The 15486-nt window shown below is 50.8% G+C and overlaps 1 protein-coding gene across 2 annotated transcripts in view; it reads left to right on the forward strand.

The window, feature by feature from the left end:
- Positions 1 to 2424: 2424 nt before the first annotated feature.
- The window catches only part of lrrfip1b (leucine rich repeat (in FLII) interacting protein 1b), a 134017-nt gene continuing 120955 nt past the window's right edge, over positions 2425 to 15486 (forward strand). For both annotated transcript variants that reach the window (XM_070876229.1, XM_070876230.1), the window contains exons 1-2: positions 2425 to 2536; positions 6550 to 6642. In XM_070876229.1, coding sequence (XP_070732330.1) covers positions 6553 to 6642 — 90 coding nt within the window. In that variant the 5' untranslated portion in view covers positions 2425 to 2536; positions 6550 to 6552. The remainder of the gene's footprint in view (positions 2537 to 6549; positions 6643 to 15486) is intronic.

Here is a 15486-nt window from a genome sequence, read left to right on the forward strand (position 1 = left end):
TCTTAACCGCCTGCTGTACCTGCATGCCAACCTTCAATGACTGATGTACCATGACACCCAGGTCTTGTTGCACCTCCCCTTTTCCTAATCCTACTGAAGTCAGGCTAACTAGTCTGTTGTTCCCGTTTTCTCTCTCCCTCCTTACTTCAATAGCGAGGTTACATTTTCAGCCTTCAATCCATGGAAACCATTCTAGAATCTATGGAATTTTGGAAGATGACAACCAATGCATCCACTATTTCTATAGCCACCTCTTTCAAAACCCTAGGATGTAGGCCATCAGGTCCAGGGAATTTATTGGCTTTCAGTCCCATTAATTTCTCCAGTACTACTATTTTACTAATACTAATTTCTTTCAGTTTTTCATTCTCGCTACACCCTTGGTTCTCCATTATTTCCAGGAGTTTTTTTTGCAGAAGAAAAACACAAAGTATTTGTTTAATTTTGCTGCCATTTCCATATTCCCCATTATAACCTTTCCTGTCTCAGCTTGTAAGACACCCACATTTACTTTCACTAATCTTTTACTTTTTTACATACCTAAAGAAACTTTTACAGTCTGTTTTTATGTCTCTCACTAGTTTACTCTCATATTCTATTTTCCCTTTCTTTATCAATTTCTTGGTCCTCCTTTGCTGAATTCTATAAACCTCCCAATCCTGAGGCTTACTGCTCTTTATAGCAACATTATAAGCCACTTCCTTTGATGTAATATGATCTTTAATTTCTGTTGTTAACTACAGCTGGACCACTTTTCTTGTGGGGTTTTTGTGCCTTAAAGAAATGTATATTTGTTGTAAATTATGTATTAATTCATTAAAGGCTAGCCATTGCTTGTCTACCATCATACCTATAATGCATTCACCTGTGAGTATGCTCACGGGTTTGTAGAGCTGTCCGTTTTTGTGTCCCCCCCCCCCCGCCTTTTATAGGGGGCACTTGTAAATTATATGATTTTAATGTCCCCAAAAATAAAAATCACAAAAAAACCCACAAAAAAAAACAAAAAAAACAAAAAAAAATAGAGGGCAGTTAAAAGTGTCTGGAGTGTTCCCCAGATCAGGGGGCACTTGATTTAATGTTTAATTTTGTTTTCCCCAAAAAGAGTTGTAGAGCTGTCCCAAAAAATCACAAAAAAACTCCACAAAAAAACAAAAAATTTTTTTAAAAGGGCAGTTGAAAAGTGTCTGGAGTGTCCCCCAGATCGGGGGGCACTTGATCTAACTGTTTATTTTGTCCCCCAAAAGAGTTGTAGAGTTGTTACATTGTGACTGGCTTAGCCAATTAAGTGGTGTTCACAAGACTCAATAAAACCCCAGTCACTAGGTTCTCCACAATGAAGTATGCAGCTGTGAGCCTAGTGGATGAACTGATAATGTGTATTGTGATTGTCAAACCATTGTTAATAAACCAACTAATTCTTAATAGCAATGTGTTGCTATGAATTGTTAAGCAAAGAACCCATGATGCAAATTAATTACAATATCTTTTAATGTAGTTTCTAAATCTACCTTAGCCAACTCGTCCCTCATACCTACATAGTTTGCTTTATTTAGATTTAAGACTCTAGCTTCGGATTTAACTAAATTGTTTTTAATCTTAATATAAAATCCTATCATATTATGGTCACTCTTCCCTTTACTACAATTAATCCTTTCTCGTTGCACAATACTAGATCTAAAATAGCCTGCTCCCTAGTTGATTCCTCACCATACTGATCTAGAATACTATCTTGAATACATTCCATTAATTCGTCCACCACATTATTACTGCAAATTTGGTTTGCTCAGTCTATATGTGGATTAACTTCCCCCATGATTACCGTATTACCCTTGTGACAGGCATTTCTAATTTCCTGATTTATACTCTCCCCTTCATTACAACTACTGCTTGGGAGACTATAAACGACTCCAAATAATACAGGGGCATACAAAAGCAAAATACTGCGGATGCTGGATTCTGAAATAAAAACAGAAAATGCTGGCAATCCCAGCGGGTCAGGCAGCATCTGTGGAGAGAAAAACAGAGTTAACGTTTCAGGTCGGTGATCCTTCTTTAGAACTGCCGATTGTTCGAAAATTCAGCAGTTCTGACGAAGGGTCATTACCTGAAATGTGAACTGTTTCTCTCTCCACAGCCTGACCTGCTGAGTATTTCCAGCATTTCTGTTTTTAATACAGGGCATAGTTAATTTAATACATAGGGGTTCCTTTAATATATATCGGGGCTGGGCTCATTTAATATTTACAGGGGCTGGATTCATTTAATATATAGGCATTGGCTTTTTATATTTTGGGGTAAATTTGTAAGTACCAGCAGGCAGATTTAAAGGGATTTCTGTTGATCGCCGATATTTATTGCGGCGCGGGGCGGCGCCTTTAAGTAGTCAGGCCGACCCCGGAATATGTTTCAGGCGGCGGTCAGGACTCCATCCGGAGCCGGAGCCGGAGTCAGAGCCGGGCCCGGGGAGGCGCCTGTGTGACAGCAGCCAGCACACATAGCATCGGAGCGGGGCGGAGAGCGGTGGAGGGTGCCGGTGAGCCGGGGCAGGGGAGCAGGGAGCAGAGCCGGGCTCTGGGTAATAGAGAGACAGAGAATCAGAGCGACCGGGATCACTGGGGGGAGAGGGACCGAGATCACTAGGGGAGAGGAGAGGGACCGAGATCACTGGGGGGAGAGGGACCGAGATCACTGGGGGGAGAGGCACCGAGATCACTAGGGGAGAGGTGAGGGACCGAGATCACTGGGGGGAGAGGGACCGAGATCACTGGGGGGAGAGGGACCGAGCTCACTAGGGGAGAGGAGAGGGACCGAGATCACTGGGGGGAGAGGAGAGGGACCGAGATCACTGGGGGGAGAGGGACCGAGCTCACTAGGGGAGAGGAGAGGGACCGAGATCACTGGGGGGAGAGGGACCGGGATCACTAGGGGAGAGGAGAGGGACCGAGATCACTGGGGGGAGAGGGACAGAGATCACTAGGGGAGAGGAGAGGAACCGAGATCACTAGGGGAGAGGTGAGGGACCGAGATCACTAGGGGAGAGGTGAGGGACCGAGATCACTGGGGGGAGAGGGACCGAGATCACTAGGGGAGAGGAGAGGAACCGAGATCACTAGGGGAGAGGAGAGGGACCGAGATCACTGGGGGGAGAGGGACCGAGCTCACTAGGGGAGAGGAGAGGGACCGAGATCACTGGGGGGAGAGGGACCGGGATCACTAGGGGAAAGGAGAGGGACCGAGATCACTGGGGAGAGAGGGACCGAGATCACTGGGGGGAGAGGGACCGAGATCACTGGGGAGAGGAGAGGGACCGAGATCACTGAGGGGAGAGGGACCGAGATCACTAGGGGAGAGGAGAGGGACCAAGATCACTGAGGGGAGAGGGACCGAGATCACCAGGGGAGAGGAGAGGGACCAAGATCACTGGGGGGAGAGGGAGCGAGATCACTAGGGGAGAGGAGAGGGACCGAGATCAATGGGGGGAGAGGGACGGAAATCACTGGGGGAAGAGGGACCGCGATCACTAGGGGAGAAGAGAGGGACTGAGATCACTGGGGGGAGAGAGACTGAGATCACTGGGGGGAGAGGGACCGAGATCACTGGGGGAGATGGACCGAGATCACTAGGGGAGAGGAGAGGGACCGAGATCACTGGGGGGAGAGGGACTGAGATCACTGGGGGAGAGGGACCGAGATCACTGCGGGGAGAGGGACTGAGATCACTGGGGGAGAGGGACCGAGATCACTGCGGGGAGAGGGACTGAGATCACTGGGGGAGAGGGACGGAAATCACTGGGGGAGAGGGACCGAGATCACTGGGGGGAGAGGGACCGAGATCACTGGGGGGAGAGGGACGGAAATCACTGGGGGAGAGGGACCGAGATCACTAGGGGAGAGGAGAGGGACCGAGATCACTGGGGGGAGAGGGACTGAGATCACTGGGGGGAGAGGGACTGAGATCACTGGGGGGAGAGGGACTGAGATCACTGGGGGAGAGGGACCGAGATCACTGCGGGGAGAGGGACTGAGATCACTGGGGGAGAGGGACCGAGATCACTGGAGGGAGAGGGACCGAGATCACTGGGGGAGAGGGACCGAGATCACTGCGGGGAGAGGGACCGAGATCACTGGGGGGAGAGGGACTGAGATCACTGGGGGAGAGGGACCGAGATCACTGCGGGGAGAGGGACTGAGATCACTGGGGGGAGAGGGACTGAGATCACTGGGGGAGAGGAACCGAGATCACTGGGGGGAGAGGGACCGAGATCACTGGGGGGAGAGGGACCGAGATCACTGGGGGGAGAGGGACTGAGATCACTGGGGGAGAGGGACCGAGATCACTGCGGGGAGAGGGACTGAGATCACTGGGGGGAGAGGGACTGAGATCACTGGGGGAGAGGGACCGAGATCACTGGGGGAGAGGGACCGAGATCACTGGGGGGAGAGGGAACGAGATCACTGGGGGGAGAGGGACCGAGATCACTGGGGGGAGAGGGAGTGAGATCACTGCGAGGAGAGAGATTGAGATCACTGGGGGGAGAGAGACTGAGATCACTGGGCGGAGAGGGATTGAGATCACTGGGGGAGAGGGACCGAGATCACTGGGGGAGAGGGACCGAGATCACTGGGGGGAGAGGGACCGAGATCACTGAGGGGAGAGGGATTGAGATCACTGGGGGAGAGGGACTGAGATCACTTGGGAAGAGGGACTGAGATCACTGGGGGAGAGGGACCGAGATCACTGGGGGGAGAGGGAACGAGATCACTGGGGGAGAGGGACCGAGATCACTGGGGGAGAGGGACCGAGATCACTGGGGGAGTGGGACTGAGATCACTGGGGGAGAGGGAACGAGATCACTGCGGGAGAGGGACCGAGATCACTGGGTGGAGAGGGACCGAGAACACTGGGTGGAGAGGGACCGAGATCACTGGGGGGAGAGTGACTGAGATCACTGGGTGGAGAGTGACTGAGATCACTGGGGGGAGAGTGACTGAGATCACTGGGGGGAGAGTGACTGAGATCACTGGGGGGAGAGTGACTGAGATCACTGGGGGGAGAGGGAGTGAGATCACTGCGAGGTGAGAGATTGAGATCACTGGGAGGGAGATCCAGACTATCAGAGAGGGAGAGATCCAATGTATTAGATGAAGAGAGGGAAGTATGGACTATTAGATGCAGTGTGATCTGGAGTATCAAAGGAAGAGAGAGATACAGAGGGCAATATTCCCGAGCGCCCCGTTTGGGGGCAGTAACTGAGCCGGAGAGGTACTTCCTTCACCCGGCCCAGAAGTCCCACCCTGGCCGTGAAATTGCGGTTACCGCCCCTCACAGGAAGTGGAGCACAATGTCACGCGCTCCACTTCTTGTTAGGCGGTTTCGGAGGTGCTACTTGGAGCGTTTGTCAGCGCTATGTGGCGCACTGAGGCTTTACCAATGCCCCTCCCTTTCCGTGAAAGGAGAGGGCCGGTACGCACTCTGCCGGACCTATGATGGCCTCCACTAGGCCGCAGCCCAGCAGCCAAATGGAGTGTCAAGTTGCACGATGGCGGCCAAGAACAGGCATAAGAAAAACTGAAGGGGGTCGACAAGTGAGTCGGCCAAAACAAATATGGCGGCACGCAGTGCTCCACACCTCCCCTTTAACTTCCACCACAGGAGCGGAGGTCGGGCCATTTCGCGACCCGTGGGGTTGCGCTGATACACCTCACGGGGTGCTGGCCAATTTCCGCCGTGGGCGCTAAAGGGTTGCTGCGCATGGCGATGACGTAAGCGCTACTAGCTGGGTGCGGCGCTACCGTGTCAGTGTCTTCGCTAACTCCTGCACAACAGAAAACAGTTTCACGCCCCCTGGAACCGCAGAACAGGGCAATTTCGGCTCCACAGAGTATCACAGGGAGAGCCAGACAGAGATCGAGTTCCAAATGGAGAGCGAGCCAGTGGGAGGGCAATACTGAGGACCAGAATTAGAGAGGGCCAGAGCAGAGAGGTGCTGAGGACAAAAGGGAGAGAGGGCCAGAGCAAGAGAGGGACACAGACGGAGAGAGGGACACAGAGACGGAAACTCAGTACCAAAGGGAAGGAGAGAGAGAATGAGTACCAAAGGGGCAGGGCATCGGAGGGATAGAGGGGCAGCGGGTCAGAGAGAGGGAGGGAGAGGGTATCGGAGGGACAGAAATACAGAGTATGAAATGGAGAGAGGAAGACATAAAATATCACAGGCAGCGAAGAGAGGAACAGTGTCTGTTGGAGAGATACTGTGTATCACAGTGAGAGAGAAAGAGATAGTTTATCTGTGGGAGAGAGGGAGAGAGCGGGGCTGCAGACTGAGTGAGGCGCGAGCTGGACTACACTGTATGAGACCCCCCAAGTCCATTATAGCATGAATAAGGGGCTGGTGTATGGCTCTTCACCTGCCCACTTACTCAGAATTGCACTCACTCCTTAAATTCCCTCCCTTACCATTTTTACTGAGCTCCAGCCTGTAAATTTGAACCCTGCAGTTTTATCTTGTTCGAGACGAGAATTAAATGTTTTATTTTAAATTTGTAGGGAATGGCGACTCAAGGACCTGGTAGGAAAAGAATTGCCAACCGGGAACGACTGTCCGCAGAGGACGATGCCCTGAATCTGATCGCCAGAGAGGTAAGGCTGGAGTACACCACACCAACCCTGAGCACACACGCTGACACTATTTCCCTCTCCCCCTGCCTCGTTCTCCCGAGTTCTCTCTCTCTCTCCCTCTCCCTGGCCCCTCTCTCTCTCTCTCTCTCTCTCTCTCTCTCTCCCTCTCTGCCTGCCTGCGTCTCTCTCTCTTGCTCTCTCTCTCTCCCCATCAGGAATATTTTGCTCTATATGTGAACCATCCTGAATGAATACAGTCATTTGTTTTTCCGATTTGGATGAGGGTAGTGCGGTTGATGTTGTATATATGGACTTTCAGAAGGTGTTTGATAAAGTATCACGTAATAGACTTGTTAGCAAAATTGAAGCCCCTGGGATGAAAGGGATAGTGGCAGTGTAGATACAAAATTGGTTGAGGAACAAAAAGCAGAGAGTAGCGATGAATGGTTGTTTTTCAGACTGCAGGGAAGTGTGTAATGATGTTCCCCAAGTTTCTGTTTGAGATCTATTAATGACTTGGACTTGGGTATACAGGGCATAATTTCAAAATTTGCAGATGACACAAAACCTGGAAGTGTAATAAACAGTGAGGTAGATAGTAGCAGGCTTCAGGAGGACAGAGATAGACTGGTGAAATGGGCAGATGCATGGCAGATGCAATTTAATGCAGAGAAGTGTGAATTGATGCATTTTGGTAGGAAGATTGAGGAGAGGCAATAGGAACTAAATGGTGCAATTTTAAAGGGGGTGCGGGGACAGAGAGACCTGTGGGTGTATGTAGACAAATCTTTGATGGTGGCAGGACAAGTTGAGAAGGCTGTTAAAATTACATAGGGGATCCTTGGTTTTATAAACAGAGGCATAGAGTTCAAAAGCAAGGAGATTATGCTAAACCTGTATAAAACACTGGATATTGTGTTCAATTCTGGGCACCGCACTTTAGGAAGGATGTGAAGGCCTTAGAGAGGGTAAATACAGGTGAATTCCCTACCTTGAGCTAATGCTACAGATAGGGCTGGCAAAGCTGTACAGCGCAATCAAACATACTTCCATTTTCACTCATTTTACCAGAATGATAGTGGGGGAATTCAGCTGGTCTGAGCAACCAGAGTTCCTGCTCCTGATCACTGCCCCCTGACTCTGTTAAAGAGTGCGTGTATGGTAGGGGCATCAGATGGGAACAGGATTGATTCGACTGCACTGCTCCCAGTGTCAAATAGCTTGTCCGCACTAGGGTCACTTCTGGGTGGTACTTGGTGCCAATGGAATTGACCCCAGCACCTTCTGGGGGAAGGGGAAAAAAATAGGAAATGTTTACAAAAGATCTGTGTCACCTCAGCGCTGGGACCTGGAGAAGGAAGGGGGTTTACCATATGCCTGTAATGATCTGTTGTGGGGATTCCGGGAACGGCAACAAACAGTGAACACGGAATTACCGTGCGATCAGCCCAAGCAGGATTCTGGCTTTGGACGGATGGGGGAATGGCAGAGGGGGCAGACGGACCGAGGGCAGGGATGGGGGAGGGGGGGGGAGGGCTGGAGGTGGAGGGGAAGGCCTAGGGGCAGACGGACTGGGCCTATGGCCCTGAGTGTCATGAGGTTGCACCTCCCACCCTCTCGGCTCGGAGCATCACAAATCTTTTAACACCCCCAGACCTGTGTGTCACGTATATATTAACCCTCAGCCAAGCATTACACACCTTTTATTGCCCCCAATCCTGTGCATCACATACCTTTTGTTTCCCCACCCCTGAGTGTCACGTACATATTATTCCCCCAACCATGTGTGTCACATAGATTTTATTCATCTAGCCCAGAGTATCTAAAGCAGCACTCTTAACCCGAGGAAAATGTTACAAAGGTCAAACAACCTAGGTCCAGGGCATGCTGGAAGCCTCTAGAATGTTCGGAGTGGCAGATAAGCATCACATACTCAATTTAATGCAAAATACAGCAGTGTCCCATGATGAGAGTGTCTGTATTAAACAATGTGGGGGAGAGCGATGGTTCAGAAATGAGGGTCCTCTTTGGGTGAGGTAGGTGGGGAGCAGCATTATTGCCAGCTCCCTTCGCCCCCAGCTGTGCTCTGCCAGGTATGTTCTGCATGTGTGGTGCTGAGCACATCGGCTGCTAATTGTGTTCTCACAGCCCAGCCTGAACAGAGAAACCCGCACAGGAAGTGCCTGTGTGAAAGCGGTAGACAGCGGGAAACACAGCGGGAGTGAGCATTGCATCACTTAGTGGAATCTGTCAGTCTGTGTGTGTGTCTCTCTCTCTGTGTCTCTGACTATATGTTTGTGTGTCTCTCTGTTTCTCTTTCTGTCTCTGACTATATGTTTGTGTGTCTCTCTGTTTCTCTTTCTGTCTCTGACTATATGTGTGTGTCTCTGTGTCCCTGACTATATGTGCATGTCTCTCTGTGTCTCTCTGCCTCCATGACAATGTGTGTGTCTCTGTATGTGTGTGTGTCTCTTTCTCTTTCTGTCTATGTGCCTCTCTCTGTGTGTCTCTCTCTGTCTATGTGCATGTCTCTCTGTGTCTCTCTGTCTGTCTGTCACTGTCTGTCTCTGTCTGTTTGTCTGTCTCTCTCTCTGTCTCACTCTCTCTGTCTATCTCTCTCTCTCTGCGTTTCTCTCTCATTGTCTCTCTCTGTCTCACTCTCTCTGTCTATCTCTCTCTGCGTTTCTCTCTCATTGTCTCTCTCTGTCTCATTCTCTGTCTATCTCTCTCTCTGTCTCTCATTGTCTCTCTTTTTGTCTATGTACGTCTCTCTCTCTCTCTCTCTCTCTGTCCATCTCTGTCTCTCTCTCTCTGTCTCTCATTGTCCCTCTCTGTCTATGTGCGCGTCTCTCTCTGTCTCTCTCTAGTTAATTTAGCAAATGCATTTGGCCTATTTTTAAATCTTACTTGGCCCTCACATAACTGAATGCTGATAGGGTGAGTGAGTCTGTATACATAGCGGGGGAGGGGCACGGTCACTAACATTCACTGATGCCTCTAACTGGGCAGCTAAGGTCGCCAACCCTCCAGGATTGTTCTGGAGTCTCCAGAAATTAAAGATTCATCTCCTGGACACTGCAGTGAGCAATCCGGAAGGAAAATTGTATGTTTTTTTCCATTTTCTTTGAATACTTTTGTTCATTAGTTATTAAAATATTGGTGAATGGGGGGAAAAAAGGCTGTTTGACTGGTCGGGAGGGTCATGTGATGAAATAATGTATTCATGTCCAGGAATACATAGAACCAGAATATGTGTGTCTGTGCTGTGTGTGTGTGCGCTCAGGGTGTGTGTGTGAGTGTGTGTGTGCGCGCGCGCTCAATGTGTGTGTGTGCGCTCAGGGTGTGTGTGTGAGTGTGTGTGTGCGCGCGCGCGCTCAATGTGTGTGTGTGTGTGTGTGTGTGCGCTCAGGGTGTTTGTGTGTGTGTGTACGCTCAGGGTGTGTATGTGTGTGTGTGTGTGTGTGTGTGTGTGCGTGCTCGCGCGCGCTCAGGGTGTGTGTGTGTGTGTATGCGCTCAAGGTGAGTGTGTGTGTGTGTGTATGCGTGCTCAGGGTGTGTGTATGTGTTCGCATTGTCCGCATGCCAGACACGAGACTCCCAAAGCACGTGTTCTACTCGGAACTCCTTCACGGCAAACAAGGTCAAGGGGAGTAGCGGAAACACTACAAGGATACCCTCAAAGCCTCCCTGATAAAGTGCAACATTCCCACTGACACCTGGGAGTCCCTGGCCAAAGACCTCCCTAAGTGGAGAAAGTGCATCCGGGAGGGCGCTGAGTACCTCGAATCTCGTCGCCGAGAGCATGCAGAAATCAAGCGTAGGCAGCGGAAAGAGTGTGCGGCAAACCAGTCCCACCCACCCTTACCCTCAACGACTATCTGTCCCACCTGTGACAGGGACTGTGGTTCTCGTATTGGATTGTTCAGCCACCTAAGGATTCATTTTTAGAGTGGAAGTAAGTCTTCCTCGATTCCAAGGGACTGCCTATGATGATGGTGTGCTCAGGTTGAGTGTATGTGTGCTCAGGGTGAGTGTGTATGTTCGCATTGTTTGCATGCCAGACACGAGACTCCCAAAGCAAGCGCTCTATTCGGAACTCCTTCATGGCAAACGAGCCAAAGTTGGGCAAAGAAAATGTTACAAGGACACCCTCACATCCTCCTTGATAAAGGGCAACACCCACTGACACCTGGGAGTCCCTGTCCAAAGACTGCCCTAAGTAGAGGAAGTGCATCTGGGAGGGCGCTGAGCACCTCGAGTCTCATCGCCGAGAGCATGCAGAAATCAAGTGCAGGCAGTGGAAAGAGCGTGCGGCAAACCTGTCCCACCCACCCTTTCCCTCAACGACTGTCTGTTCCACCTTTGACAGGGACTGTGGTTCTCGTATTGGACTGTGCAGCCACCTAAGGACTCATTTTTAGAGTGGAAGCAAGTCTTCCTCGATTCCGAGGGACTCCCTATGATGATGGTTGGTGTGCTCAGGGTGTGTGTGTGTGTGTGTGTGTGTGTGTGTGTGCACTCAAGGTGAGTGTGAGTGTGCATGTGCGTGTTCAGGGTGTGTTTGTGTATGTGTGTGCTCGGTGTGTGTGCGCGCGCTCAAGGTGAGTGTGAGTGTGTGTGTGTACGTGCTCAGGATGTGTGTGTGTGCGCGCTCAAGGTGGGTGTGTGTGTGTGTGTGTTCGCATTGTCCGCATGCCAGACACGAGACTCCCAAAGCAAGTGGTCTACTCGGAACTCCTTCATGGCAAACAAGATCAAGGGTGGCAGCAGAAACATTACAAGGATACTCTCAAAGCCTCCCTGATAAAATGCAACATCCCCACTGACACCTGGGAGTCCCTGGCCCAAGACCGCCCTAAGTGGAGGAAGTGCATCCGAGAGGGCGCTGAGAACCTCGAGTCTCATCGGCGAGAGCATGCGCAGGCAGCGGAAAGAGCGTGCGGCAAACCTGTCCCACCCACCCCATCCCTCGACGACTATCTGTCCCACCTGTGACAGAGTCTGTGGCTCTCTATGGTGATGCTCAGGGTGTGTATGTGTGTGTGTGTGTGTGTATGTATGTGTGTATGTGTGTGGGTGCGCTCAGGGTGAGTGAGTGTGTGTGTTTGCCCAGGGGATGTGTGCCCAAGGTGGAGTGCCCAAGGAGGGGGGAGCCCGGGAGGCAATGTTCCCGTCTGGAGCTCCAGCACCCAAACATAAGCTTTTAAATAGAAAAACACGTGCAGGCATTAATGGAGACGCGCACCCCAAACATTTTTTAAAGTAATATTGCCGGATGGAGGGGTGTGTGTGCCTGGGGGTATGGTGTATGTGCGGAGTGTGTGTGTGTTATGGTTAAATTTACAGGGTTCTATAATCCACGAAGCTGGCATTGCCCTGCACATTTCAGAACATACCCAAGAGCAACATTCCCTCTCGTGATCGGCTTTTCCAATGTTAAATTTTGTGCATGGGCAGACATTGCCTCACAGTTAACTCAATCGGGGCAGGTCATAGAGCAGCTGCTGAAGGAAGTGCCCCTCCCTGCACTGGTACAGTCGCTCGGAGTACGATATGTAACAATGCAGCTAAGCTAAGCTGGGTTAAGGTGTAACTAGCTGAGCAGAGCGTGACTAACATTCTCAGTAACACAAGTCACACCTTGGCAAACTCAGACATTGCTTTACCAGAAACTCACGGCTATTTTTGGACGAGCGACTTGTCTGATTAATAGAATGTGGGCATGTGGGACTTACGCTGAAGTCCGACTAGTGAGATCTGAAGGTCTACCCTGGTCATGGTTCTGGCTAGTCACAGGGCAGCTTCTTGTGAGCGTGGCTCCACTGCACAATCCTGCCCCCTAGTTTGATACTGTTGCCAATTTCACTGAGCTTTACTCTGTATCTAACCCCGTGCTGTACCTGCCCTGGGAGTGCTTGATGGGACAGTGACTCTGTATCTAACCCCGTGCTGTACCTGTCCTGGGAGTGCTTGATGGGACAGTGACTCTGTATCTAACCCCGTGCTGTACCTGTCCTGGGAGTGCTTGATGGGACAGTGACTCTGTATCTAACCCCGTGCTGTACCTGCCCTGGGAGTGCTTGATGGGACAGTGACTCTGTATCTAACCCCGTGTTGTACCTGCCCTGGGAGTGCTTGATGGGACAGTGACTCTGTATCTAACCCCGTGCTGTACCTGTCCTGGGAGTGCTTGATGGGACAGTGACTCTGTATCTAACCCCGTGTTGTACCTGTCCTGGGAGTGCTTGATGGGACAGTGACTCTGTATCTAACCCCGTGTTGTACCTGTCCTGGGAGTGCTTGATGGGACAGTGACTCTGTATCTAACCCCGTGCTGTACCTGTCCTGGGAGTGCTTGATGTTGAGACTGGGGGCCTGAAATCGATGTGACAGATCACATTTTGAAATAAACAGTGCCTCCCCATCTGTGTTATTCCCGCTGACTAGAATTGTCACTCCTAACAGTTCCCTAATTATGATAGATCTGCAAAGGGGAGGGAGTGCGAGCCTGAGAGAGGGAGGAAGGGAGAGGCGGAGGGAGGGAATGACTGAAAATGGGCGGGGCAGAGGGAGGGGCAGAGTGACAGAACCATAAAGCAAGAGGTAGAAAGAGACAGTTACATACAGCCTGGAGGTGTAGGTGTGAGAGAGAGGGTGATGCACATGCACAGATTGCTGTGTGACCCCCCCTCCCCCTCCCAGACCCTCCACAATGGGAGATTCAAGGAGCTTGTTCCATTTGTTTTTCTGAGGAAACAAAGCTAATTAAAAAAATCACTTGAAGATTTTGCGGGGAGAGAGCAGCAGGAGTTCTTTGGCCTGTCTATATTTAGCAGTCTGAAGTGCTGCAGTTTTGAGGGCTGAGTTGCCCTGTCTGTTTATGACTCAGCCCCAGCTCCCCAGGCAGCTGTTGAGAAACAGGCCTTTTTTCTTTGAGCCTTACAGCCTAGGCCCGGCCCACCCTTTTTTAACCTGGTCACTGAGATACAGAACTAAAGGAAGCGTCATTTCCTGAACTGACTTCACGAACTGGCTACAGGGACAGGAGTTGCCACATTTCACAGTCCCCTGTGAAAGGAAGTCAGTTAACTGAACCACTTATTGCGGTGAACATAGTTTGTTCCAGAAATGGATCTAAAGCCTTTCATCACAATGTTCAGCAGTCGCTGCACAGCACTGAGAGTGGGTGACACAGTCCCTGGGATGGGATGTTAAACCAAGGCCTGTCTCGAATTGCTTCTTGCGTCCACCCAAAAAAGATGAGCACATGTGAACAACCCTGACCCTTCACTCTTCACCCCAAAGGCCCCGACCCTTCTCCCGCTCAAAGGCTCTGACCCTTCACCCCTCACCCTCAAGGCCCTGACCCTTCTCCCGCTCAAAGGCTCCGACCTTTCACCCCTCTCCCTCAAGGCCCTGACCCTTCTCCCGTTCAAAGGCTGCGACCTTTCACCCCTCACCCCAAAGGCCCCGACCCTTCTCTCGCTAAAAGGCTCTGATTTTTCACCCCTCACCCCAAAATGACCCCGACCCTTCACCCCCTCGAACAAGATTGGCGGCACTATAATGGGTTGAGTGCAGTCTGCCCCGGTTGAGCTGCAGCCTGTCGGCGTTCAACTCGATATCTCACTCCTGGATAGGTGCCCTCCTCGCTGCCTGACTGTCCTCTTTTCCAGTTCTGCTCCCCTCGGCCTGCATCCCAGCACTAGTGCGGATATTTGATGCTGGCCGTTTAAAGGTGATGTGACAGCTGGGATTCTGTCACTATACAGATTACCTCTCGCTGCTCAGGCTTAAGATCAGAAGCCAAGAACCGGAGAGCTCATTGGGATGGTATATTTTCAGTATTGTGCATGGCCTGTTGATCTGTCCCCGTGTATTTCAGTCTGTAGCTCCCGGTCCTGTGTAGCTCTCGGTCTTTAGCTCCCTGTTCAACAACAACAACTTGTTTTTATATGGCGCCTTTAACGTAGTAAAACATCCCAAAGCACTTCACAGGAGTGTTAACAAACAAACTTTGACACCGAGTCACATAAGGAGATATTCGGACTGGTGATACAGATTGTAAGGAGTATCTTAAAGGAAAGAGAGGGGGAAAGGTTTAGCGAGGGAATTCGAGAGCTGGGGCCTGAAGGTACAGCTGTCAATGGTGCAGCGATGGAAGTGTTGGATGCACAGGAGTCCAGAACAAGAGACTATTCAGGGTGCAGTCCGCTTCATGATTGGGTCTGTAATCGTTGCGTGTATATACACTGAGGGTGTAATGATCAGTTTGCACTCCGAGCATTGTCGGCCCTACTGTTACTGCAGAAGGCACCGACAGTTCCCATGGACTCTGACTGCTTGCTGACTGCCCTCCGACCACGGTGATCGTGCTCTGGTACTTTGTCCGAGTCATCAATCTTCCTACGGTGTCACGGGACGCCACGGCACAACCTTTTCCGATTCCTCACCAGGAGGCAGTGGTCAGGAGCAGGGCCCTGGTTACTTTTGCCCTTCTTTAACCTAGGGACACTGAGGTCCACAGTAGTGCCATGCCTGAAGTTACTGAACACAGCACAGACCTGGGATTGATCTTGGGCCCCGCTATGTCAGAGTCTTCAACAAATGGGTCCGTGTAGGAGCCAAGTGGTTACATCTCTAAGGACATCAGAAAGAAAGTCTTGCATTTATATATCGCCTTTCACAACGTCATGATGACCCAAAGTGCTCTACAGCCAATGAAATACTATTGAAGTGCAGTCACTGTAGGAAAAGCGGCAGCCAATTTCTGAACAGCAAGCTCTCACAAACAGCAATGTTGTAATGACCAGATAATGGTCCGAAAATGCCGGACTCACCGGAGCGCGCACAGACCCGGCGAGT

The sequence above is a fragment of the Pristiophorus japonicus genome, chromosome 3 (genome assembly GCF_044704955.1).
Source record: "Pristiophorus japonicus isolate sPriJap1 chromosome 3, sPriJap1.hap1, whole genome shotgun sequence".
Lineage (NCBI taxonomy): Eukaryota > Metazoa > Chordata > Chondrichthyes > Pristiophoridae > Pristiophorus > Pristiophorus japonicus.